Source organism: Fundulus heteroclitus, unplaced genomic scaffold (genome assembly GCF_011125445.2).
Source record: "Fundulus heteroclitus isolate FHET01 unplaced genomic scaffold, MU-UCD_Fhet_4.1 scaffold_58, whole genome shotgun sequence".
NCBI lineage: Eukaryota > Metazoa > Chordata > Actinopteri > Cyprinodontiformes > Fundulidae > Fundulus > Fundulus heteroclitus.
The window spans coordinates 2,072,814-2,100,407 of NW_023397011.1; the positions used below are offsets into that span (position 1 = coordinate 2,072,814).

Below are 27,594 nucleotides of genomic sequence, written 5' to 3' on the forward strand. Positions count from 1 at the left end.
AACAAATCGCTGTAGCTGAAAAAGTATAAGAGATATCAAAATAATTCTTTCACTGTGAGTATCAGCAGGCTTTTGACGACTATGTTGCCCATTTTTATGTTTGTACAAAAATCGGTGTAGGCACAGCGACGATGTAAAAAAGTGGATCATTTGGAAAAATGCAGCTCCAAAGCGTTTTGAGGATTTTGCAAATTTGCTACTCCCGAACAAATTGTTCCTGCGGAAAAACCGTAACAGTTATTCACAAAATTCCTTTTTTGTGAGTGCCAGAAGGGTTGGGACATTCATATGTGAAAGTCTCATGCCTGTACATCAAACGGTTTAGGAGTAGCGACGATGCGAAAACGTGTGATGTTTTGGATTTTCAGACGTCATTTTTCAAAACCGCTCCATAGGAAATGAATGGGGGAGGTTTCGGGTTTGTGTCGCTCTGAGGTGATTTGCGAAAAATCTATAAATGCTACACCAATGAGGGTTACATTTCCTGAATCCAGACAAAAATTCCTACGTTTTGATGTATAATTTATGTGGATAGGTTGAAAATTGAGCGAGTGAGAAGAAGTTGTTCGGAGAAGAAGAATTTGTTGAATTTCTAGAGTGCGCACTCTATAACTGCCTCCTTGACGACCATAGCAACGCATGTTATTTGCTGAATTTCTTGAAAAGCCAAAATTATTTTAAGGAGGTACTATATGAAAATGGTAAAAGATATGAAAAAGCTGAAATAGACCATAATAGCTGAAAGATATCACTACATTTTAAAAGTTGAATGGCGTTTCTAGCTGAAAGTAGGCTGAAGCAGTAAGCTGTCAAAAAGCAGCTGAAATGAGCGGAATTTTAGTGAATTACATTCATTTCCTATGGGAGAAAAAAAGCTGAAAATTTGCAGAAAAAGCTGAATATTTTAAAAAGTTGAAGAGTTAAAAGTACAAAAAAGACATAGCCATCCATTCCAGAAGAAGCTGAATAGTTTAAAAGTTGAATGGTTGAAATCGGAGAAAAATTGTAGGAGGAGAAGCGAATCAAACTTTAAACAGGAAAAACGCATTAGGAAGAATAAACACTAAGAAGAAGAAGAAGAATAAAGAATAAAGAGAAACAGGATCTCAAGAACTGTGAATGCCTACTGCATTCACAGTAACTAGAAAAATTTGCATTTCCCGCGAAAATGCACTGTGAATGCAGATAGCTGAATGATTGAGCAAAAGATGCAGAAGATCTTTGAAGAAGAGAAAAAATTGCTGAAAAGCATTGAAGAAGTTGAAAAAGTTGAAGAAGTTGAAAAAGTTGAAGAATTTGAAAGAGTTGAAGAATTTGAACATGAAAGAACAATAGCTGAATGATTAGAAGAAGAAAAAACTGAGGGAAAGGCACCAAACATTTCCTAACTCATTCTAAACACTGAATCGTTTAACAAAGCAGAAGTAGAATTTCAAACTTGAATATACTGTAGCCATATTGTGGGGCTGCATTTCTAGGGAGTATAAGGGGTTTCGCCCCCCATTGAAAAAGCATTGGATGTTTGACACCTCCTAACTTGGAGATGCTTTACATGACGAGGCCCAAACTTATTGTGGAGCATTCTGTATAAAGGAGGTACAGACTCTGTAAAGCAGAAGTTTGTCCGAGCTTCCTAGAGCTACTTCCAATTAGCAACATGCTAACCATTAGCCGCTAACATGGTTGTGCTCAGGATCACCGGGTGATTGTACTCTGTCAGTTTGGTCCAAATCCTGTACTGGGAAGTGCCTCAAATAGGGGTGCCAATACTTAATGTTGCCAAACGTCACCGAAGTTCATGGGTCAGATTGGCCTCCTTTAGCAACTCAGCCTCACCACATCTGGGCCCAGAACTCAATATTTGAACAAAATGGCGTGTTGCGCCATTTCCCATAGGTGGGTGGTGCTGTATTGGCCAATTGGGTCGTGTCTGGGCATCATGCCAGGTCCTGTTGGAAGCAAAGGCCCAATAGGAAAGCATGTGAAATCCAAAACTGGACAAAAAAGTGACATATCGCTGAAAGTCACTTGAAAATTTTAAAATGTCAAGAGGAAGTGACTGCGAATTTCAGATTCCTACATTAATCACAGCAACTGCGGTGAGCGTCGAAAGTTGCCATTCTATCTCAATTGATCCTCTCCCTCTGGCCCTCAGAGTTCCATCGTCATGGAAACTCACTGACACACCTGCAGCGGGCGAGTCTACCGAAGTGCAGAGACTTTGCTCACAATAAGTCCCATTGGATTATAATGGAGAACTTTGCCCCGAACAACGCTTCATATCTCCTGATCCCTAAATGGTAGAGACGTAATTTTTTCTGCGTTTAGTTCGTAACGGATAGGGGAAGAAGAAAAGCTATCGTTTTTTGCTGGAAAAAGTTTAATAAAGGCGTAAAAAATTATGATCTAAAGGTGGTTTTTAAGGAATTTCCAAAATCCTCTAAAAACAGTCCCGAACAAATCGCTCTAGCTGAAAAAGTATAAGAGATATCAAAACAATTATTTCAATGTGAGTATCAGCAGGCTTTTGAGGACTATGTTGCTCATTTTTATGTTTGTCCAAAAATCGGTGTAGGCACAGCAACAATGTAAAAAAGTGGATCATTTGGGGTGATGGAGGTCCAAAGCGTCTTCAGGATTTTGCAAATTCGCTACTTCCCGAACAAATTGTTCCTGCGGAAAAACCGTAACAGTTATCCACAAAATTTCTTTTTTGTGAGTGCCAGAAGGGTTGGGACATTCATATGTGAAAGTCTCATGCCTGTACATCAAACGGTTTAGGAGTAGCGACGATGCGAAAACGTGTGATGTTTTGGATTTTCAGACGTCATTTTTCAAAACCGCTCCATAGGAAATGAATGGGGGAGGTTTCGGGTTTGTGTCGCTCTGAGGTGATTTGCGAAAAATCTATAAATGCTACACCAATGAGGGTTACATTTCCTGAATCCAGACAAAAATTCCTACGTTTTGATGTATAATTTATGTGGATAGGTTGAAAATTGAGTGAGTGAGAAGAAGTTGTTCGGAGATGAAGAATTTGTTGAATTTCTAGAGTGCGCACTCTATAACTGCCTCCTTGACGACCATAGCAACGCATGTTATTTGCTGAATTTCTTGAAAAGCCAAAATTATTTTAAGGAGGGTACTATATGAAAATGGTAAAAGATATGAAAAAAGCTGAAATAGACCATAATAGCTGAAAGATATCACTACATTTTAAAAGTTGAATGGCGTTTCTAGCTGAAAGTAGGCTGAAGCAGTAAGCTGTCAAAAAGCAGCTGAAATGAGCGGAATTTTAGTGAATTACATTCATTTCCTATGGGAGAAAAAAAGCTGAAAATTTGCAGAAAAAGCTGAATATTTTAAAAAGTTGAAGAGTTAAAAGTACAAAAAGACATAGCCATCCATTCCAGAAGAAGCTGAATAGTTTAAAAGTTGAATGGTTGAAATCGGAGAAAAATTGTAGGAGGAGAAGCGAAGCAAAGTTTAAACAGTAAAAACGCATTTGGAAGAATAAACAGGAACTAGAAAAATTTGCATTTCCTGCGAAAATGCACTGTGAATGCAGATAGCTGAATGATTAAGCAAAAGATGCAGAAGATCTTTGAAGAAGAGAAAAAATAGCTGAAAAGCATTGAAGAAGTTGAAAAAGTTGAAGAAGTTCAAAAAGTTGAAGAATTTGAAAGAGTTGAAGGATTTGAACATGAAAGAACAATAGCTGAATGATTAGAAGAAGAAAAAACTGAGGGAAAGGCACCAAACATTTCCTAACTCATTCTAAACACTGAATCGTTGAACAAAGCAGAAGTAGAATTTCAAACTTTAATATACTGTAGCCATATGTGGGCCTGCATTTCTAGGGAGTATAAGGGGTTTCGCCCCCATTGAAAAGCATTGAATGTTTGACACCTCCTAAATTGGAGATGCTTTACGTGACGAGGCCCAAACTTATTGTGGAGCATTCTGTATAAAGGAGGTACAGACTCTGTAAAGCAGAAGTTTGTCCTAGCTTCCTAGAGCTACTTACAATTAGCAACATGCTAACCGTTAGCCGCTAACATGGTTGTGCTCAGGATCACCGGGTGATTGTACTCTGTATGTTTGGTCCAAATCCTGTACTGGGAAGTGCCTCAAATAGGGGTGCCAATACTTAATGTCGCCAAACGTCACCAAAGTTCATGGGTCAGATTGGCCTCCTTTAGCAACTCAGCCTCACCACATCTGGGCCCAGAACTCAATATTTGACCAAAATGGTCAGTAGCGCCATTTCCCACAGGTGGGTGGTGCTGTATTGGCCAATTGGGTCGTGTCTGGGCATCATGCCAGGTCCTGTTGGAAGCAAAGGCCCAATAAGAAAGCATGTGAAATCCAAAATAGGAAAGAAAAATGACACATAGCTGAAAGTCACTTGAAAATTTTAAAATGTCAAGAGGAAGTGACTGTGCGAATTTCAGATTCCTACATTAATCACAGCAACTGCGGTGAGCGTCGAAAGTTGCCATTGTATCTCAATTGATCCTCTCCCTCTGGCCCTCAGAGTTCCGTCGTCATGGAAACTCACTCACACACCTGCAGGGGGCAAGTCTACTCAAGTGCAGACACTTTGCCCACAATAAGTCCCATAACCGTAACAGTTATCCACAAAATTCCTTTTTTGTGAGTGCCAGAAGGGTTGGGACATTCATATGTGAAAGTCTCATGCCTGTACATCAAACGGTTTTGGAGTAGCGACGATGCGAAAACGTGTGATGTTTTGGATTTTCAGACGTCATTTTTCAAAACCGCTCCATAGGAAATGAATGGGGGAGGTTTCGGGTTTGTGTCGCTCTGAGGTGATTTGCGAAAATTCTATAAATGCTACACCAATGAGGGTTACATTTCCTGAATCCAGACAAAAATTCCTACGTTTTGATGTATAATTCATGTGGATAGGTTGAAAATTGAGCGAGTGAGAAGAAGTTGTTCGGAGAAGAAGAATTTGTTGAATTTCTAGAGTGCGCACTCTATAACTGCCTCCTTGACGACCATAGCAACGCATGTTATTTGCTGAATTTCTTGAAAATTCAAAATTATTTTAAGGAGGTACTATATGAAAATGGTAAAAGATATGAAAAAGCTGAAATAGACCATAATAGCTGAAAGATATCACTACATTTTAAAAGTTGAATGGCGTTTCTAGCTGAAAGTAGGCTGAAGCAGTAAGCTGTCAAAAAGCAGCTGAAATGAGCGGAATTTTAGTGAATTACATTCATTTCCTATGGGAGAAAAAAAGCTGAAAATTTGCAGAAAAAGCTGAATATTTTAAAAAGTTGAAGAGTTAAAAGTACAAAAAGACATAGCCATCCATTCCAGAAGAAGCTGAATAGTTTAAAAGTTGAATGGTTGAAATCTGAGAAAAATTGTAGGAGGAGAAGGGAAGCAAAGTTTAAACAGTAAAAACGCATTTGGAAGAATAAACAGGAATAATAATAATAATAATAATAAAGAATAAAGAGAAACAGGATCTCAAGAACTGTGAATGCCTACTGCATTCACAGTAACTAGAAAAATTTTCATTTCCTGCGAAAATGCACTGTGAATGCAGATTGCTGAATGATTGAGCAAAAGATGCAGAAGATCTTTGAAGAAGAGAAAAAATAGCTGAAAAGCATTGAAGAAGTTGAAAAAGTTGAAGAAGTTGAAAAAGTTGAAGAATTTGAAAGAGTTGAAGAATTTGAACATGAAAGAACAATAGCTGAATTATTAGAAGAAGAAAAAACTGAGGGAAAGGCACCACACATTTCCTAACTCATTCTAAACACTGAATCGTTTAACAAAGCATAAGTAGAATTTCAAACTTGAATATACTGTTGCCATATGTGGGCCTGCATTTCTAGGGAGTATAAGGGGTTTCACCCCCATTGAAAAGCATTGGATGTTTGACACCTCCTAACTTGGAGATGCTTTACGTGACGAGGCCCAAACTTATTGTGGAGCATTCTGTATAAAGAAGGTACAGACTCTGTAAAGCAGAAGTTTGTCCGAGCTTCCTAGAGCTACTTCCAATTAGCAACATGCTAACCATTAGCCGCTAACATGGTTGTGCTCAGGATCACCGGTTGATTGTACTCTGTCAGTTTGGTCCAAATCCTGTACTGGGAAGTGCCTCAAATAGGGGTGCCAAAACTTAATGTCGCCAAACGTCACCAAAGTTCATGGGTCAGATTGGCCTCCTTTAGCAACTCAGCCTCACCACATCTGGGCCCAGAACTCAACATTTGACCAAAATGGTCAGTAGCGCCATTTCCCACAGGTGGGTGGTGCTGTATTGGCTAATTGGGTCGTGTCTGGGCATCATGCCAGGTCCTGTTGGAAGCAAAGGCCCAATAGGAAAGCATGTGAATTCCAAAATGGGATAGAAAAATGACACATAGCTGAAAGTCACTTGAAAATTTTAAAATGTCAAGAGGAAGTGACTGTGCGAATTTCAGATTTCTACATTAATCACAGCAACTGCGGTGAGCGTCGAAAGTTGCCATTCTATCTCAATTGATCCTCTCCCTCTGGCCCTCAGAGTTCCGTCGTCATGGAAACTCACTCACACACCTGCAGTGCAGAGACTTTGCTCACAATAAGTCCCATTGGATTATAATGGAGAACTTTGCCCCGAACAACGCTTCATATCTCCTGATCCCTAAATGGTAGAGACGTAATTTTTTCTGCGTTTAGTTCGTAACGGATAGGGGAAGAAGAAAAGCTATCGTTTTTTGCTGGAAAAAGTTTAATAAAGGCGTAAAAAATTATGATCTAAAGGGTTTTTTTAAGGAATTTCCAAAATCCTCTAAAAACAGTCTCGAACAAATCGCTCTAGCTGAAAAAGTATAAGAGATATCAAAACAATTATTTCACTGTGAGTATCAGCAGGCTTTTGAGGACTATGTTGCTCATTTTAATGTTTGTACAAAAATCGGTGTAGGCACAGCGACGATGTAAAAAAGTGGATCATTTGGGGTGATGGAGGTCAAAAGCGTCTTCAGGATTTTGCAAATTCGCTACTCCCGAACAAATTGTTCCTGCGGGAAAACCGTAACAGTTATCCACAAAATTCCTTTTTTGTGAGTGCCAGAAGGGTTGGGACATTCATATGTGAAAGTGTCATGCCTGTACATGAAACGGTTTAGGAGTAGCGACGATGCGAAAACGTGTGATGTTTTGGATTTTCAGACGTCATTTTTCAAAACCGCTCCATAGGAAATTAATGGGGGAGGTTTCGGGTTTGTGTCGCTCTGAGGTGATTTGCGAAAAATCTATAAATGCTACACCAATGACGGTTACATTTCCTGAATCCAGACAAAAATTCCTACGTTTTGATGTATAATTTATGTGGATAGGTTGAAAATTGAGCGAGTGAGAAGAAGTTGTTCGGAGAAGAAGAATTTGTTGAATTTCTAGAGTGCGCACTCTATAACTGCCTCCTTGACGACCATAGCAACGCATGTTATTTGCTGAATTTCTTGAAAAGCCAAAATTATTTTAAGGAGGTACTATATGAAAATGGTAAAAGATATGAAAAAGCTGAAATAGACCATAATAGCTGAAAGATATCACTACATTTTAAAAGTTGAATGGCGTTTCTAGCTGAAAGTAGGCTGAAGCAGTAAGCTGTCAAAAAGCAGCTGAAATTAGCGGAATTTTAGTGAATTACATTCATTTCCTATGGGAGAAAAAAAAACTGAAAATGTGCAGAAAAAGCTGAATATTTTAAAAAGTTGAAGAGTTAAAAGTACAAAAAGACATAGCCATCCATTCCAGAAGAAGCTGAATAGTTTAAAAGTTGAATGGTTGAAATCGGAGAAAAACTGTAGGAGGAGAAGCGAAGCAAAGTTTAAACAGTAAAAAGGCGGAAGAGGATCTCAATAACTGTGAATGCCTACTGCATTCACAGTAATAATAATAAAGAATAAAGAGAAACAGGATCTCAAGAACTGTGAATGCCTACTGCATTCACAGTAATAATAATAATAATAAAGAATAAAGAGAAACAGGATCTCAAGAACTGTGAATGCCTACTGCATTCACAGTAATAATAAAGAATAAAGAGAAACAGGATCTCAAGAACTGTGAATGCCTACTGCATTCACAGTAATAATAATAAAGAATAAAGAGAAACAGGATCTCAAGAACTGTGAATGCCTACTGCATTCACAGTAACTAGAAAAATTTGCATTTCCTGCGAAAATGCACTGTGAATGCAGATTGCTGAATGATTGAGCAAAAGATGCAGAAGATCTTTGAAGAAGAGAAAAAATAGCTGAAAAGCATTGAAGAAGTTGAAAAAGTGTTAGAAGTTGAAAAAGTTGAAGAATTTGAAAGAGTTGAAAAATTTGAACATGAAAGAACAATAGCTGAATTATTAGAAGAAGAAAAAACTGAGGGAAAGGCACCAAACATTTCCTAACTCATTCTAAACACTGAATCGTTTAACAAAGCAGAAGTAGAATTTCAAACTTGAATATACTGTAGCTGTCAGGATGCAGCTTATTGGCTGCAGGCTGAGCCTCTCTCCCTCTCTCTTGTTCCTGCGCAGCCTGATCGGTTTCACCTGGCAGGCTGCAATTAACCCACAACTGCTTCCACCTGTTCCCACCGCTTTATCAGACTCACCTCTTTCTGTTCCCGTCGCCGGTCCATAGCGTTCACTCCCGCTCAGTCCCTGCCAGTTTTTCTTGTCAGCTCCGTTTGTACCCGTCAGCCTGAAGACTCCTTTCACCTGGTCTTGTTACAGTCAGCCCAAAGACTTTGCGACAGTTTGTTTTCTCCAGTATTCAGCTCAGAAGTTCAGACCTCTACCGCTCGGCTCAGACGTTCAGACCTCCACCGCTCGGCTCAGACGTTCAGACCTCCACCGCTCGGCTCGGACGTTCAGCCCTCCACTGCACGGCTCGGACGTCCTGTGCTCCACTGCTCGGCTCTGAGGTTCTGCTCGCATCTGCTCGGCTCTGAGGTTCTGCTCGTTCAGCCCTCCACTGCACGGCTCGGACGTCCTGTGCTCCACTGCTCGGCTCTGAGGTTCTGCTCGCATCTGCTCGGCTCTGAGGTTCTGCTCGTTCAGCCCTCCACTGCACGGCTCGGACGTCCTGTGCTCCACTGCTCGGCTCTGAGGTTCTGCTCGCATCTGCTCGGCTCTGAGGTTCTGCTCGTTCAGCCCTCCACTGCACGGCTCGGACGTCCTGTGCTCCACTGCTCGGCTCTGAGGTTCTGCTCGCATCTGCTCGGCTCTGAGGTTCTGCTCGCATCTGCTCGGCTCTGATGATCTGCTCGCCACTGCTCGGCTCTGACGTTCTGCTCGCCTCTGCTCGGCTCTGATGCTCTGCGCTCCACGGCTCTGCTCAGATGTCCTGCTCTCCAGTGCTCGGCTCCAGAGTTCCTCCCGGTCAGTCTCTCCACACTCCTCCTGCCGGCCAGCTTCTACACCCTTCACCTCCGTCCGTTGAAAGACTCTGGTCTAATCATCCATCTTCCACACTATTCAATAAAAACTCACTCATAAGAACTGACTCGGTGTGTGCGTGCTGTGTCCGGGTTCATCCCAGAAAAATATATCATAACAGTAGCCATATGTGGGCCTGCATTTCTAGGGAGTATAAGGGGTTTCGCCCCTATTGAAAAGCATTGTATGTTTGACACCTCCTAACTTGGAGATGCTTTACGTGACGAGGCCCAAACTTATTGCGGAGCATTCTGTATAAAGGAGGTACAGACTCTGTAAAGCAGAAATTTGTCCGAGCTTCCTAGAGCTACTGCCAATTAGCAACATGCTAACCATTAGCCGCTAACATGGTTGTGCTCAGGATCACCGGGTGATTGTACTCTGTGAGTTTGGTCCAAATCCTGTACTGGGAAGTGCCTCAAATAGGGGTGCCAATACTTAATGTCACCAAACGTGACCAAAATTCATGGGTCAGATTGGCCTCCTTTAGCAACTCAGCCTCACCACATTTGGGCCCAGAACTCAACATTTGACCAAAATGGTTAGTAGCGCCATTTCCCCACAGGTGGGTGGTGCTGTATTGGCCAATTGGGTCGTGTCTGGGCATCATGCCAGGTCCTTTTGGAAGCAAAGGCCCAATAGGAAAGCATGTGAAATCCAAAATTGGACAGAAAACTGACACATGGCTGAAAGTCACTTGAAAATTTTAAAATGTTAAGAGGAAGTGACTGTGCGAATTTCAGATTCCTACATTAATCACAGCCGCTGCAGCGGGCGTCAAAAGTTGCCATTGTATCCTAATGGAGCTTCTCCCTCTGGCCCTCAGAGTTCCGTCGTCATGGAAACTCACTCACACACCTGCAGCGGCCAGTCTACCGAAGTGCAGACACTTTGCTCAAAATATGTCCCATTGGGTTATAATGGAGAACTTTGCCTCGCACAACGCTCCAAATCTCCTGATCTGTAAATGGTAGAGACGTAATCTTTTCTGCGTTTATTTCTTAACGGATAGGGGAAGAAGACTTGGTATCGGTTTTTGCTGGAAATATTTTAATAAAGGCGTAAAAATTATGATCTAAAGGGTATTTTTAAGGAATTTCCAAAATCCTCTAAAAACGGTCCCGAACAAATCGCTCTAGCTGAAAAAGTATAAGAGATATCAAATTAATTCTTTCACTGTGAGTATCAGCAGGCTTTTGAGGACTATGTTTCTCATTTTTATGTTTGTACAAAAATCGGTGTAGGCACAGCGACGATGTAAAAAAGTGGATCATTTGGGGTGATGGAGGTCCAAAGCGTCTTCAGGATTTTGCAAACTCGCTACTCCCGAACAAATTGTTCCTGTGGAAAAACCGTAACCAGAAGGGTTGGGACATTCATATGTGAAAGTCTCATGCCTGTACATCAAACGGTTTAGGAGTAGCGACGATGCGAAAACGTGTGATGTTTTGGATTTTCAGACGTCATTTTTCAAAAGCGCTCCATAGGAAATGAATGGGGGAGGTTTGGGGTTTGTGTCGCTCTGAGGTGATTTGCGAAAAATCTATAAATGCTACACCAATGACGGTTACATTTCCTGAATCCAGACAAAAATTCCTACGTTTTGATGTATAATTCATGTGGATAGGTTGAAAATTGAGCGAGTGAGAAGAAGTTGTTCGGAGAAGAAGAATTTGTTGAATTTCTAGAGTGCGCACTCTATAACTGCCTCCTTGACGACCATAGCAACGCATGTTATTTGCTGAATTTCTGAAAAGCCAAAATTATTTTAAGGAGGTTCTATATGAAAATGGTAAAAGATATGAAAAAGCTGAAATAGACCATAATAGCTGAAAGATATCACTGCATTTTAAAAGTTGAATGGCGTTTCTAGCTGAAAGTAGGCTGAAGCAGTAAGCTGTCAAAAAGCAGCTGAAATGAGCGGAATTTTAGTGAATTACATTCATTTCCTATGGGAGAAAAAAAAAGCTGAAAATGTGCAGAAAAAGCTGAATATTTTAAAAAGTTGAAAAGATATAAGTACAAAAAGATATAGCCATCGATTCCAGAAGAAGCTGAATAGTTTAAAAGTTGAATGGTTGAAATCGGAGAGAAACTGTAGGAGGAGAAGCGAATCAAACTTTAAACAGTAAAAAGGCGGAAGAGGATCTCAATAACTGTGAATGCCTACTGCATTCACAGTAATAAAGAGAAACAGGATCTCAAGAACTGTGAATGCCTACTGCATTCACAGTAATAAAGAATAAAGAGAAACAGGATCTCAAGAACTGTGAATGCCTACTGCATTCACAGTAATAAGTAACTGTATTATTAACTCGGCTAAAATATTTATTCCTAGAAGTAGTGGTTTAAAAAAAGAAAAGAAAATAGTTCCTTGGTGGACACCAGAATGTTCAACAGCTATTAAGCAGCGGAATAAGGCTTTTAAAACACTTAAGAAAACCATTTCTTCCAAAGTCTAATTAATTATAAAAAGGAAACAGGCAGAAGTTAGGAAAACTATAAGAAATGCTAAAAGGGATTATTGGAGGAAATATTGTGAGTCTACTGCTTTAGATAGGGTTTGGAATAATATTAGGAAAATGTCGGGAAGGTCAAAAGAATATTTTATTCCAGTAATAAAAGATAATGGAAATATTATAATAGACAATAAAAGTAAAGCTGAGTTATTAGTTAAAGGTTTTGCAAAGATACATAGTATAGAGAATCTAAAGAAAAAAGAAAAAAAAGAGGGCGTGAAATGACATTATTGAGAAATATTGATGATTGTGAGGATTTTATTAACATGAAGTTTTCTTTGTTAGAATTAAATAACGCATTGAAGAATTCCAGTAAATCTACTCCTGGGAATGATCAAATTAGTTATAGTATGTTAAATAATCTTAGTGATATAAGTAAAGAAATATTGTTAGAATTATATAATAAGGTGTGGGAGGAAGGGATATTACCTGATAAATTGAAAGAAGCCATCATTATACCCATTTGTAAACCTGGTAAAGATCCTAATTCAGCTGAAAGTTATAGACCAATAGCTCTAACATCATGTATAGGTAAAATTATGGAAAAAAATGGTAAATAACAGATTCATTTATTTTTTAGAATCTAAAAGGAAAAGTAAAGTCTTGTCAATTTGGATTTAGAAAAGGCAGAAGTACAATAGATCCTGCATTATGTCTGCAACATGAAATTAGACGGGCTCAGGTTAATAAGGAAAGTGTGTTAGCAGTCTTCCTGGATGTGGAAAAGGCTTATGATATGTTATGGAAAGAAGGGTTATTGATTAAAATAAAACAAATAGGTATAAGAGGTAAAATATATAGATGGATAAAACATTTTTTTAACTGAAAGAAGGATTAGAGTAAAAATAGGTGGGGAAATAAGTTCAAAATATCAAGTTGAAAATGGAACTCCCCAAGGTAGTATAATAAGTCCTATTCTATTTAGTATAATGATTAATGATATTTTTAGTAGTATAGATAAATCTTTTGGTGTCTCATTGTTTGCAGATTATGGTATTATTTGGAAGAGGGGAGGGGGGGGGAATATAGAGTTTGTAAATAGGAAATTACAAGAAGCATTACAGAATGTAGAAGCTTGGGCTTTAGAATGGGGTTTTAGATTCTCAACATCTAAGTCTAAATTTGTTGTTTTTACAAATAGGAAATTAAATATTAAGGTTAATCTCAAATTATACGGGGATGTTGTAGAAAGGATAGATCAAATTAAATATTTGGGTATCTGGTTTGATTAAAAAAAAAACTTACATGGAAGATTCATATAGATAAAATAGTTGAAAAAAGTAAAAGAATTTTGAATATAATGAGATGTTTGAGAGGAAAAGATTGGGGAGCAGATAGGAAAGCATTAAAGACAGTATATATTGGACTAATTAGATCACTTTTTGATTATGGTTGTATAGTATACAGTTCAGCTTTAAGTAGTTTATTAAAGAAAATAGATAGAATACAATATCAGGCACTAAGACTTTGTTGTGGAGCGATGAAAACTACCCCAGTTTCAGCTCTACAAGTGGAGATGGGCGAGATGCCACTGGAGCTCAGGAGAGAACAACTAGCCATAAATTACTGACCCAATCTGTATAATATGATTGAACTTGACTTTGTAAAGTGCCTTGAGATGACATGTTTCATGATTGGCGCTATATAAATAAAATTTAATTGAATCTTTGGTTATATGAATCGATCTGTAGGATTTAATATGAGAATTGATTCATAATAGCTAGTATTTTTATGCATGTCTGAAATGTCAGCTGGGTGTAAGGAGATGACGCGGTCTGCTCATGCGCTCTTTGTTATCAGAGAACCGGGCCATTGAAAAATCGAGACGCACCCACCCATGGAATTGGTCTGCATTTAGCGCGGTCCGGTTGTGTCTGGCTCAGTTCAGTTTGCGTTCCATTTACACTCGATAGTTATCTCAGTTACCGAGCTCACACTGGTCTCGGCACGGTTAAAAAGGGGTAGTGTAAACGGGGTATTAGTGCTTCATAGCAACAATGCTCTATTAGCATTCCTGAAACCACCTTGGTATGTCACCATGGACTGGTTGGGACCAGCCCCCAAGGTGATGAGATGCACAACAGCAGCAGGGAATCAACTGCAACGCATTCTTTTATTGGGCACTTAAATGGCTGATAGACATGCTTAAAAATACACGTAGATCTTTTAATAAAAGTTTGGTCTAGACAAGACTGGTTCTCCATTAATATATGTGTAATTGGTCAGAACTGGGACTACTTTTACAACGTCAGCCTGAAAAGCTAATAGCAAATAGGCTCCGCAGTAAAGAACTGTTGGCCCTTCGGAGCCAGTAGCAGAGCGGCACTTACAAAGTTAGCAGCGTCCATGATGCCATCTTCAACAGGATGGGTGCAGTCCAGAGTGAACTTCAGGACCTGCTTCTTCTTCTTGCCACCTTTGCCGGTGTTCTGCTTCTTCTGCTAATAGAGGGAAAACACTTTGAATGAGCATGCGCATACTGAAACTTTAACACGGAATACTTTAACCAGCTGCTGGTTCTGCTGTCTTTTAAATGTTTCATCGGATGGTTCGGTACCAGGCTTGGTTTGCAAGAAGATTATAAAATAAATAACACGCCAAGCCAATCGTTTGATTCCACCAGTCAGAACTACAGAAGAGCTTTTCAGTCCCGTAAGAACCGCCGTCAGCTGGCGAAGCAGCGTGGTGAGTTCAGAGCTAACAGCTAACAGGCCTCCGCAGAACCAAACAGAATAAACCGCCTCATAACCGAACTTTAGCCGTGAATCCTAACACCAAACCCTTAGAACGCGCTTCCACGTTCACACCATCCATTTTCTCGGAGTCTCACACTGTTTGCTAAGCAGTAGTGAAGAGTGAAATAGCGGAGAAGTTCACTTACAATAGGCGCCATGGCGGAGAAGCTAGCAGAAAGAAAGAACCTGCTGTGCGCATGCGTTCAAAAATCAAACATCGAGACACCGATGACCGATTCCATCCTGTTTTCTGTGGTCGATTAAAAAGCTGGGAAAAAAGAAATCCGTCATCCACACAGGTTCGTGGAGTCTTGTTGCCTTGCTCCACCTGGAAAATTTGCCACTTACAGGAGAAAAGACTGAAAACACTTAGCTAGTTTGTTTTAACCCTTTTTTTTTAATTAGTGGACTGCAAACAAATTTAAATGTGCATATCACCACCTACTGTACATGAGTTTGTAATTCTAAAGCTTCCACCTATTCAATGTTTTAGTTTTGTGTAAAAACTTTGTTTATATCTTTTACCCTTTAAATTTTATTACTGTTTTTATCAACGTTTCTTCACTTGTGTTCTTTCTTGTCCAAGTATTGCAACATTTAAAGCACATTATAACAGTTCAGCTGGTGCTCAAAGTGCCACATGATTTATTACTCATTTAGAAGTGCAGTAAACTCCTAGAATTATTTTTTACTCAGTAAGTTACTCAAGTAAATGTAACTAGTTGCTTTACAACTCTCGATCTTATCAAATGTATATTATTGTTTCTATTTTCTTCTCATATGAAATTATATTTGAAAAATCTACATAGCATGTTATACATTTAGTGATAAAAGCTAAACTAAGAAATCCTTGGACACTCAACACTAAAGTACAGTAAATAATGAAACAAACCAAACAATTCACATATTGCACATAAATGGAATGGGACTTAATTTGCTTAATTTAATGAATTGAAGTATTTTCCACATAGAATAAACCAATTTATCATACCTATAAAATTTTGATCTATGTGATCCAGCCCATCAAGATATGTTTCAAAACTGTACGTAAAATAATCCATATTCACACTTATAATCCAAAGAAAAAAGGTACATTTACACGATGGGGATGAAAGGGGATGGAAAAGAAGGAATGCCAAGGTCATTGTCAGTTTTGATAGAAATAACATTTCTAGATTACTACCTACCTTGGCAGCCATTTCAAATTCTTCAAAATCTCTCCATGAGTATGACTGTCGTGATATTTTTCTAGGATGAACCCGGACACAGCGCGCACACACAGAGTTGGGTTTTAAGAGAGTTTATTGTACAAGTGGACAATGAATAACATGAGGTACCAGAGTCTATTATCAGGCGGAGTTGTAGGGTGCAGAAGCTGGCCGGCAGGAGTGGTGCGGAGAGACTGACCAGGAAGTGATCTTTAATTGATGACAGGAGACCAGGACGGGACCCAGGAGCTGAGAACTTGAGACCAGGACGGAACCCAGGAGCTGAGAATTTGAGACCAGGACGGAACCCAGGAGCTGAGAATTTGAGACCAGGACGGAACCCAGGAGTCGAGGATTTGAGACCAGGACGGAACCCAGGTGTCGGGAACTTGAGACCAGGACGGAACCCAGCAGCCGAGAACTACAAACCAGGACGAAGCACAGGAGCCGAGGACTTGAGACCACAGCGGAACGCCGGAGCCTGCGAACCCTTGACAGCGGGCTGAGCTGGAACGGAGTTTCTGGCTGTGGCCGAGCTGAATCAGAGTCTCTGGCTGAGGCTGGAGATGAACCTTTACGGACCGGCGAGCAAGAGCAGACTGAGGTGAGTAGATATAGTGATGAAAACAGGTGGAAACAGTTCGGGGTTGATTGCAGCCTGACAGGTGAAACCAATCAGGCTGCACAGGGAAGGGAGGAAGGCTCAGAATGCAGCCTACAAGCTGCATCCTGACAATGACAAAGAATAATATAAATAATATTTAAATCATATTAACTTATAGGTTAAACCTTACCTATTATTTTTTCATTTAGTTCATTTCATGGGAGAAAAGGTACAGGCAAGGCCTGCTGGAAGTATGACAACAGATTTTGAAAAGACTTGGTGTTTTAGGTCTTCCTGATGCTGTTCTCCATCAAACGTCTAAGGTCCTCAAAGAACAACATAATTTATAGTGAGATTAACAGTAACCAACGGAAACACAGTGCTTTGTGTTGGTTTACATAAAATGCCAATACAATACAATTTAGTTTGTGGTTGTTACATGACTGTTACATGATCAAGATATATGATTATAAGTTTAAAAAGTAAACATTTTTTGTCACTCATTTCATACAATTAAACTCACATATAGAACCACTACACACACAGTGAATTATTTCAATGTTTTATTTTATTGTAATTTGGATGATCATGGCTTACAGATAATGAAACCCCAACATTCATTCTCAGAAAATTGGGATATTGTGCAGAAGTTATAGCATATTCATAGAATCTTGAGGGAAGGACAAAATATGGTAGGGATGCACCAGCAACAAGGATAACCCCAGTCTTGAAAGGATCGTCAAGCCAAATCAATTCAAGAATTCAAGTTTCACAAGGAGGCTGGAATTAGTATATCAAGAGCCACCACACAACAAAGTCCTACACACGCTCTACAAATGTTCCATTTCTTGTGTCAAGCCAATCTTGAACCAGACTATGTCAGAAGCATCTTACCTGGGTTTTCTGAAGTCCACAGTCAACTCAGCCATCTGCCAGGACATTCTAGAGCACTTCTCTATGCAGACAAGCATTAAGGAAATGATTTCATTTTTGAGCAGGACTTGGTTCTGGCCCACACTGCTAAAGGTACCAAAAGCTGGTTCAGTGATCATGATGTTACTGGGCTTGAGTGGCCAGCTAACTGGCCAGACCAGGACCCCATAGAGAATCTATGGAGTATTGTCAAGAGGAAAATGAGAGACACTAGAACCAACAACACAGTTGACCGGTGAAAGTGACTTGGGCTTGCTGAACACCTCAGCAGAACCACAGCCTGATCTCCTCCATGCAACGCCGCAGTGATGCAGTCATTCATGCTAAAGCTGCCGCAGCATGAGGCATGGAGCCTGCATTTGTTTGAAAATATCTTATGGATCTTGTTATACAGTCATTTTATGAAAAACTGAATTTATGATCTTCATTATCTGTAAACCATGAGGGAGTGGTGGCCTAGTGGTTAGAGCAGTGTGTTAGATCCAGGAGACACATGCTTCCTGGTTCAAATCCCAGGCTACCACTCTGGGTCCCTGAGCAAGACCCTTAGCTCCAGAATGCTCTCCAGGGATGGGCTAAATGTAGACAAGTTTCATTTCAGGTCGTGCTTGTGGCGTGTTCGTAGCTCGACCCATGTTTGGAGGCCTTTAGCCCTCGACGCGGTCAACCCGGGTTCAAATCTGGAATTTGCCGCATGTCTCTCCCCTTTTTCCACCCCTTCCTGTCAGTCTACTGTGAATAAAAGTGAGCTACTAGAGCCGCAAAAAAAAAAAAAAAAAAAAAAAAAAAAAAAAAGAAGAAAGTTTCATTGTAACGTACTTTACAATCACAAAAAGATTTTTCTTATGGAAAAAGTTCCCTCTATGTGCAAAAAAATTAGTATCACTTTCTGAAATGAGGGACAAAATCTAAAATTTTTTATCTTTAATTTTTGTGGCACCAGTGGCTTTTATATAAAGTGGACTGACAGGAAGCAGGGTTGAGAGAAGACAAAGGTCCACAGGCCGGGAGTTGAACCTGGGTCAGTCACGTCGAATACCACCAAGCCCTCTGTACATGGGTGACACGCACTACCCCTACCACCACATCATGCAAAATATGAACCTTTTTCACATCACTTTTTTTTGTTTTAGCTGTGCTTGTATTTTACTTATTCATACATTTTATCTATTGCAATAAAATCCCATCCATTTAAATGGATGTAAATCTCAATGTTTCTTAACCATCAGTGAACAACATTGCATATTTTGATGGGAAAAAAAGACATTAAAATTAGATAACCATAACTTTATTTCATATAGTGTCAAATAAATGCAGTCATCAGCTAACAGTTTTCAGTCAGAGTGGAAAACCAGCCATAAAGATTCTCTATATACATAGTTCAAATGCAGCATAAGATCTGTGTGCATCAATACCTTTTACCAAAAGTTTCCTCACAATGCACTTGGTTGAAAAGCTACATGTGTCACATTTAAACAGAAGAAAAATAGCCTTTAAACTAAAAACTCCTTTTAATCCATTGATCTGCTATTGTTGATATGCAGATACGAGTTAGACCTGAACTCATTAACAACCAAGCGGTGTGTCTGTTTATCTGAAACGGAGCGGTGGCGACAAAAATGACACAACTCAGATGGAAAACACCAAAACTGCTGAAATATAACCTGAGACAGACTTTAGGTGCTAAAAACATCACTGACAGGCAAAGTTTGGACCCTCTCTTTTGTTTAACATTTTGTTAATGTTTGCCGAAGTCCTTAATAACAGTGCTATTCAAAGATATGAACCATTCAGTGTAATACCCACTTTAGTCAAACACCTGTCACTTTACACAGGTTTAGTTCGCATTTCACAACACAAGCTAATTTATTTTAATTAAAGCTGAACATTAAACCAGGGACTGATGGAAAAGAATGCTACCGCCAATTGAACAGAACCAGCTCCGTTTCATTGGATGGGCAGTTCAACTCACCATCTTTAGTCAGGGAGCTTTCAAACCATTTCTCGGAGGTCTCCAGAGCATTTAATGTGATATAATGCATGAAGCTACAGTAGCAGCAGTTCACCATTTTGCCAAGGTAAAAAGAAAAGTACACCCCCTCAAAATGTAGGCTTTCAGAATTCTAAATATTCAAATTTTTCTGTTTTGTCCTACTAAATAGGATACTCTGTTACTAAATGTAATGGTGGAATCACTGGTGTTTTAGAACTGAATACCTTTAGAACCTGTTAAAAACCAGATTATTTTCATATTAAACCACAGGAATAAAGAGGGTGTACGTTGTTTTGACCATAGAGATATATGCCACACATTTCACACCTGGTGCAGAGAACGGTACCGTGCCATGCTCATAGAGGGGATTATTCCAGAAAGTAGAAAACATGTACACATGTAGAAAACAGAGATAACTTTCAACCATTTTCACTCCCAGCTCCCCACCAGAGACAGGGACTAAAATCACCTGGTTAAGTGAACTGGATGAAGGAAAACTACGCAGGGATTTTACTTGCTAAAGCTGGATTGACCCAATTCCACCATGCGGATGGGAAACCACATGACTGCTCTGCTCAGACTGAAAAGCTATCTAGCAGGACTATATCCAATGGCTCACTACCAGTCAGACCTTCTACTAGTGGAAAATCTCAGAGGCCTTTCCATATTTTTCTGGTCTTTGTTTCGGAATTAGGAAATAACGAGGGAAGACTTGATTATGAGTGGTGGAGATCAAGCCTTTATTGCAATATCCTGGCCACAACTCTTCCTCAACCTATACAAAAATAGAGGGTGGCCAAGAAGACTAGAAACTAAAAATCTAAACTCCTTACCACCTTACTGTAACATGAACACACCTAAAGGTGTGTTATACTTTGGTCTGTGTGGGTTTATTTATGTACTCATGCGATAGTTTTATTAGGACAACTGTGGAACTTACTGCTGCCCATGGTTCCAATCTAGGAGCTGTTATAAGAGAGACCAGGACATCCAAGTTTGTGCTACAGTTGTTTAAAGGTAGACCACAGTCCTGTCATAAATGATCAGAGTAAACAGAACGTTAAGTCCCCATGCCTTGTGTCTCTAAATGCTTCTACAGCGTGCAACACATTCAGATGAGTGTTTATGGAGAGGAAAACATCTCCAAGAAAATGACCTGCACATTCAGCCACCTTCAAAACCTGCACCAACCTCCAGCACCATTGTGTGGCTGCTTTGTGGAACAAAGTGATGCTGATGAAGTGAGGCAGGTGGAAATGAGAGGATGCCATATCAAATAACCACAGTTTAACAACTCTGCTCCCTTTCCATGTTCTGCTCTACAGTTTTATAAGAAGCCAAAGTTCAGTAGGTCAAACAGACATCCTAATCATAATATTGGTGAGCATGCTCAGATTACAGGTGTGTTAAACAGCAGAAACCATAGAACAAGAAACAAGCTGCTGGTTCTTTCTGCTGTGTCTCACTGAGAAAGTGAAAAATAAGCAGAAACCTACCGGAGACTTTGATACATTCAAGCCTCCCAGACACATACATGTCTAACACTAAATAACTCAACTTTTGCCCACTGGTCCTTTTGCAGTAATTTTGCCATTCTGGCTTTAGTCTGTTGTTCTTCACATCAGTTTTCCTTTTAGAAAACATTATTAGAAAAACAAAAAATGGATTCACAGAGAGAGGGTCTCCAAAAGCACATGGAGTTCAGCCATGTTTTCTCCAGCAGTCTACATCACTATATCTTCTCCTTCCACACAGCCCAGTGTCCGGGCACTGTGATTGTCCGATGTGAGCTAATTTATGAAGAGAAAGGTTCATTTATCATCTTTAAATCAGCAGACATGCAGACAGAAAAATATGAACAGGAGACAGAAAAAGAACAAGCTCAAAATGAGAAAGGACAAATGATAGAGCACGACTTTTATATTAACACTGCCATGTTGATGCCAAACAAATCCAGGAACGGTACTGTTCGTTACAACCTTGGAGAGCAGCTGAGGTGTCAGTTCTAAATAGTGGTTTTATGGTGAGGAAGTGAGCATGAGCTGCAGAAGAAAATCAATACAAGATTTAGACCCAACCATCAGACTCTCCATCTTAAATATATTCAATTTGTAAAAACCTTAACCGGACTCCCTCTACTTTAAAAACATGAACTCAACTGACATACTCAGAAGGGTTCAGGTTGAGTGGAAACCTGTAAACATGGTGAAAGCATGCAGACAGAAACAGCTGAGATGGATGAGGAAGAGTAGAAATACGTGTACATCTGAGGTTCTCTGTTCTCATACTGGAGGTTGGTAGGAAAACAGCAGCCCAGCTGCCCGCAGCCATCACAGCTGCCTCTGTGGCTGTTGGTGCTACAGGATCTCAGCCAGTGGCAGGGTGTCACCTCCAGGGGGCGGCAGCTGCTACAGCAGACAACACATCACCACCAGGTCTGACCTGCTTTGGAGCTTTAAGTCTTTTGGGCTTAAGAGTCCAGATGTGGGGACTAGTTGACACGGATGCCAGAGATGAGGGGCAGCCCAGTGGGAACCTTCCTCTTGTACTCCACGTAGTCCTCAGCAAAGAAATGGATCAGGGAGAGTTCCTCCTCTTCTATCCGCTCCCGGAAGAAGCGCCAGCTGGCTATCGTGTAGCCCACAATGCAGATGGGGTTGCACAGCAGAACCTGCAGCAGCAGACACTTATCAGCAAACAGCACAATTCTTACTGGAGAACAACACAAAACAAGGCTTGTTGCTATTTAGATTTTCACTTATCTCCAAAATCTAGACACATTTCACACACTTATGGAAATCCTAGAAATTCTGGGCAACTATCATAATTAGAACTGAACAACTTTTACGATTATTAGCTATATCGTGCCGCTCTATCATAGGTCAAGAAGTGGGAGTGCTTGCTTAAAAGGTGCAGTTGCCAAAACTCCCCTCCTGCTGGACACCCATTCCCACTGACTGCAGAGAGGCAATAGAATTGTTATGGGTGTAATTAAAGTTACCTTTTTATTGTATTTTTCTTTTTCAGTTACATTTTCCTCCTCTTTATTATGCATCCTAGGGTGTATTGCCCTTGGCAAGTAAAAATGCTTAGCTTACCTATAACCTGAAACGCGATGTAAAAATGTTGCCTAGCCAGAATTCTCCTCTTCCCAAACACAAGCAAAATACTTGAAATAATTATGATAGATCCAATATATTTTCAGAAAGACTGATTTGATCTCTAGAAGGAAGCTGGTGCTGGTGCAGCTGCAACCATTTCTTGGCACCATCATAGCTCTTTTCCACCAATTTGGTTCAGAGCCCATTTAAAAAGGAGAGGAAAAGGAATTAGTGCAGTGGGCACATTGCTTTAAAAACAGAAAAAATTAAGAGGAAAACAAGGATCTGTTCAGGTGAGACACTTCTACAAATCAAAACTAGAAAAAGGGAATCTTCGAAAAACATCAGGAAGTTTTAGATGTAGTTATGACTGCTTATAGGAGTACCACAGGTAAATCAGTTTCTAAAACTATAAGAGCTTGCAAAAATGTAGTGGTTCTACCATCGATGTGGGTTTTAATATGACCTGTAAGACTTGGCTTAACATTACAAACAAAGTATTCAGTGCAATGGCAACAGGGGACCCTCACAGTGGTATTGTGAAAGTCCTGAAGTTTGCAGACGACGCCCATCATTCAGCCTGTCCGTGTTCATCAATGTGTGGTTTGGCTCAGCCACAGAACAGGACCAGTCCAAACTACAACGCTTCCCCTTGTCACATGATGTGCCCATAGGCAAGGCACTTAACCCCAAGTTTCCTACCGAGTATTAGTGTATGAATGAGCGTGAGTGAGTGCGATTGGGTGAATGTGGCTTTGAGTGGTCAGCATGACTCAGCTGCTGTTCTCCTGATCTCTAGACCTGAACAGGTCCTGGATGGAGGGAATGGTAAATGGAACTAATATCTCTGCAGAGCCACTCATTCTGTTTAGACTTTTACCATCAGGTCAGCACCGTTTACAAAAACCAGCCACCACAGAGCATTCTTCCCCTGTCTGTCTCTTTGATGAACACTTTTCAGCAAGAGTGGCAAACTACTATAATGAGAATCAGTACTGTGCATATTGGCAGTAATTCAGCCTTTATGCAGTATGCAGTGTCATAGCCATAACCTTGTCAGCAAGATGAAATCTTGCGGCATTTGTGCGTTCACAAACACACTAGATTCCATCTTGTCCCGCTTCAACCGTTTGTGTCTGAACCAAAAACGGCTCAGGCCAATCATTTGCAGTATTGAGGTTTAAGGCGGGACATACTAGCTGTGACGAAAGCAAGAGCTGACCCAACATAAACAGGTTAGTGCAGGAGGGCACACGCTTAGCTGCTGCTATCACATCTGTTTAGTCAGAATCCACTATTTGCGTCTGATTTAAGCCTGTTTGTTGTTATGCTGCAGTTTCTTCAGAGTAGGTGAAACCCTCACTCCTACTTGAGTATGTTGATTTGCTCACATACATACAGACATACATACACACGCTGACAAGGGGGGATAAACGGGTCAATTTTCCCAGGCCCAGGACAGAGGGGGTCCCAAAACTGACACTGACCATTAAAATACAGGCAGAAGTAATTTTTCAGAAAATATTTGTATGAAATATATTTAATATTAGAGTAACTAAATATATACATTTCTGCATAAGGTATATGTAATATCTTTTCTTTAAATAAGGGGCCATTAGAACTCCCCCCACCCCAACATAAAATGGTTTGACCATTAGGACAACGGCTGGCTGCAACTTTGATAGTTCGTTCCGCTGCAAACTAAGAATCACTGGTGCACAGAAAAGAGAAGAGAAAAAGAGAAGATGACACCAAAGGCTTGAGGGATTTTATGAGTAAATATTTTTTTAAAACTGAGGAGTCAGAAACAGGTCCAGGAACAGAATTGCAGAGGATTGATGCCCATCCAGAGCCTGGTAAGAAGCAATGCATTTATCAATGTGATTTTAAAGTACAGCATCCACTAGCTAGTGTAAGGGGGGGGGGGGGGGGGGGGGGGACCTTTTATTTTACGGAAATACTTGAGCTTAGCGCCAAATGAGCTGAAAGCAAAGAGAGGGCAGAGGTCCACCAAGCTCCAGAGAACTTGGTGGACAGAGAGAAAGGAGGACAACGTAGCAACATGTGGCTTCGGCAGGTGGGGGAGGGGTTGGAAGAGACAGGGTGTGTTTGAGGAGGACGCAGAGAGAACCATCACTACCGATAACAGAGAAGTGCAGGTGGAGGGGCTTACTGCCCGATAGGAGAGTCTGAGCATAGTGGCTCAGAGACGGACCACCCTGTTAATTTCAATGATCCCGTGTTATGGCCAACAAAAATGACTGATTCTGATTGAATGAATGTTGTGCGTTTAATGGCAAAAAGGAAGTGTTTCTCAGAGATGGCAAATGAACAGCCAGCAGATTCAGAGGGTCTAACCACATTTATGAAGTGAAGTCATCTAAGACTGTTCATGGCAAGAATTTACAGTGAAATTCTGTGAGTTGGCAACGAGCCTCCAGGATTGATGGTGTCAAGTCAATTCCTACAGGCATGAATCATCAATACCAGGTAGAGACAATATCCTGCAGGTCATGTTGGAGCAAGTAATTAAGTGGATGGTCATAAGAAAAATTTTGAGTCTACCCAAAACAGTCACATGAAGGATTTCACCTGAGTTCCTATACTCCAGTAGAACCAGCCTACATAGGACGGGTGTCTGAAGTAGGCGTAGACCCCGGTGGTGACCAGTATGTGGCTCTGGGCTTTCTCATTCTGGACGATGTGGTTGAAGTTGGAGCCTGCCGTCAACATGGCTGCTTTCCGCAGCCCCTCACCACACAGCACCATGATCAGTCCAACCAAACTGATCCAGTTTAAATGCTTCAGCTCTGTGAGGAGACATAAAGGTCAGCTCAAGACTTGAGGGACATAACTTTCTCAATTCATTTTAAGCTCCACGGTTCTCTTTAAGGACCTCTGGTGACAGGCTTTAATTAGTAAGCTAGGGCTTAAATGAATGCAGTGGATAGTAACTCATGATTAGAATAATAAGATAAAAAAAGACGATTATTTTTTCGTTATTTTGCCATCAAAAAAAGTTTAGCTTAAATCATAAAGCACAACTACATTCACTAAACAAGATATTTCCCAGGATGAGGCTTGATGGGCTGGAGTATTAGGAACTTGAGCAATAGAGTCAAGTAACATACCAAATTAGCCATTATTGCTGACACTTGGAACCCACTACACTGTACAAAGTATCACAATAAAATATCCTAACTACACAGCAGGACAGCACTGAAAGCTGCTGTACAGGCCCAACTCATCTCATTCATCAGGTTAAGGGTTGGCACCACAAATATCCTGTTAAGAAAACTCAATATATGACCCAGCAGGAAGCTGGGTTAACCCGCTCAGAGCAGAAACCTGCTAGCAGCTGCACCTGGAACTATGAGCTTCTCCACAGTGAACTCCAGCCATGAAGACACAGCAGCCAGCGTGTACTCCAAACTGTGGTTGAGCAGGAACGAGTCCAGTGACAGGCTGCGAGGGTTAATAACGGCAGTCACCAGGTACTCGGAGTAATGGAAGAACGAAAGAGAGCACATGTACCTGCAGGAAAACACATTTACACATGTTACTCTGCAACGAACCTGGCTCGAAACATGCAACACCCGCATCCCTTCTACTGTGACAGGATGCTGATTTTCTTAAACTTGTCGAATATGAGTAGAATAATCACCTGAAATAGGAGGATTTGATCGGAGGCGTGCAGTTAACAAAAAATAGAAAATGTAGGAAAATTCAGTGTTTGACGTAAGGAAAAGATCAGATTACTATAGACTAATCTTGTTGAATGTTGCAGTGATATTGCACTGCACTGATCAGACAATATCATGTAAATAATGTGGGAGCATCAAGGGCAGTGACAGCTGGCAGCAACTGATATTTCATAGACGTACAATGAAGGAATGTATGGCACTCAATTAATAAACTCAATTAATATAATCCAATCTTCACTAATTGGTATATTGAGCGACCGAGTAGTAAACCTTCCTGATTATAGATCAAGTCATATTATGCTGTGAGACTTTTCTGTTTTTATAGACAAGTAAAGCAAACGATGCAATTCTTTAACACATACCAGCCAAAATGTGTCCACGTGGTGTCAGAGAAGCTTATGATTAAGCCGCAGCCGAAGGTGACTCCCAGGAAGCAGGCCCTGACAGCAACCTGCAGCAGGCCAGGAGACGTGTGTTAACATTCCCCCTGGAGAAAACAGCGGCTTCACAGATGTACCTGCAGTTAAACTATTACAGTGTTACAGAAGACAAACAAAATGACCTGAAGTCACAGTGCAAAAATATGTAAAAACATTAAACCATCACATCACAGGAGGAGGAGGATGATGAGCCTGATCAAACCTACCTGTACTGAAATATACTACTGAAATATACTACCATGAGGATCCACAGTGCACACAATTTAACAGAGGGAATGACACCACAGGATGGGTTCATGTTGTCTTTGCAGTTAGTCCCTAAACCTTTGTTCCTCTTCCTGTGATGCGCTTACTTTTGTTTCCCGGTTATGATCAGGTCCTGGTCACTTGGCCCCATTGCCATTTTATACCATTTCACTTTTGGTAGTTTCACACCCAACTTTTCAAGGTACTAACCTGACTATGCATCAGTTCTTGCCTGCAGGGGGGGATTGTTGATCCACTACCTGATAGCTGATGATTCAAGTAATTTGGAACATTCTGCTCATAGACTCATGCAAGAACATGTTGAGTTTTGACTCCGTTACATGTTATCTACAAGCATGAGGTCAATGAAGAGGTGTTCAGATCTCCTCCTTTAGTTCTGCTCAAAATGGAAAAGCTCAACAACATCTGGGGTAGTCTCTCTCTTTGCCAGTTTGTACAATTGGAGATTGAAAGAGTACACTGGCCTGAAAACCAATGTCACTGATTCTAAATAAGCTTATTAAAAATATAGAAATTAGCTGTAATACACAATTTTCATGACAGTAAAAGCACATTATTTGTAGGTCAGACAGGTGACTTTTAATCACATTTAAGTCCATAATACTGATCCCCCGGGGCCCC

At 40.5% G+C, this 27,594-nt stretch overlaps 2 protein-coding genes across 3 annotated transcripts in view; both read right to left on the reverse strand.

The window, feature by feature from the left end:
• The window catches only part of LOC105921030 (60S ribosomal protein L22), a 44,806-nt gene extending 29,805 nt beyond the window's left edge, over positions 1 to 15,001 (reverse strand). The window contains exons 1-2 of the mRNA XM_012856709.3: positions 14,870 to 15,001; positions 14,319 to 14,429 (exon numbers count right to left, since the gene is read on the reverse strand). Coding sequence (XP_012712163.1) covers positions 14,319 to 14,429; positions 14,870 to 14,881 — 123 coding nt within the window. The 5' untranslated portion in view covers positions 14,882 to 15,001. The remainder of the gene's footprint in view (positions 1 to 14,318; positions 14,430 to 14,869) is intronic.
• Positions 15,002 to 19,536: 4,535 nt separating this feature from the next.
• icmt (isoprenylcysteine carboxyl methyltransferase) overlaps positions 19,537 to 27,594 on the reverse strand; it is an 8,937-nt gene continuing 879 nt past the window's right edge. For both annotated transcript variants that reach the window (XM_021313038.2, XM_012856708.3), the window contains exons 2-5: positions 26,629 to 26,717; positions 25,927 to 26,096; positions 25,155 to 25,372; positions 19,537 to 22,132 (exon numbers count right to left, since the gene is read on the reverse strand). In XM_021313038.2, coding sequence (XP_021168713.1) covers positions 21,953 to 22,132; positions 25,155 to 25,372; positions 25,927 to 26,096; positions 26,629 to 26,717 — 657 coding nt within the window. In that variant the 3' untranslated portion in view covers positions 19,537 to 21,952. The remainder of the gene's footprint in view (positions 22,133 to 25,154; positions 25,373 to 25,926; positions 26,097 to 26,628; positions 26,718 to 27,594) is intronic.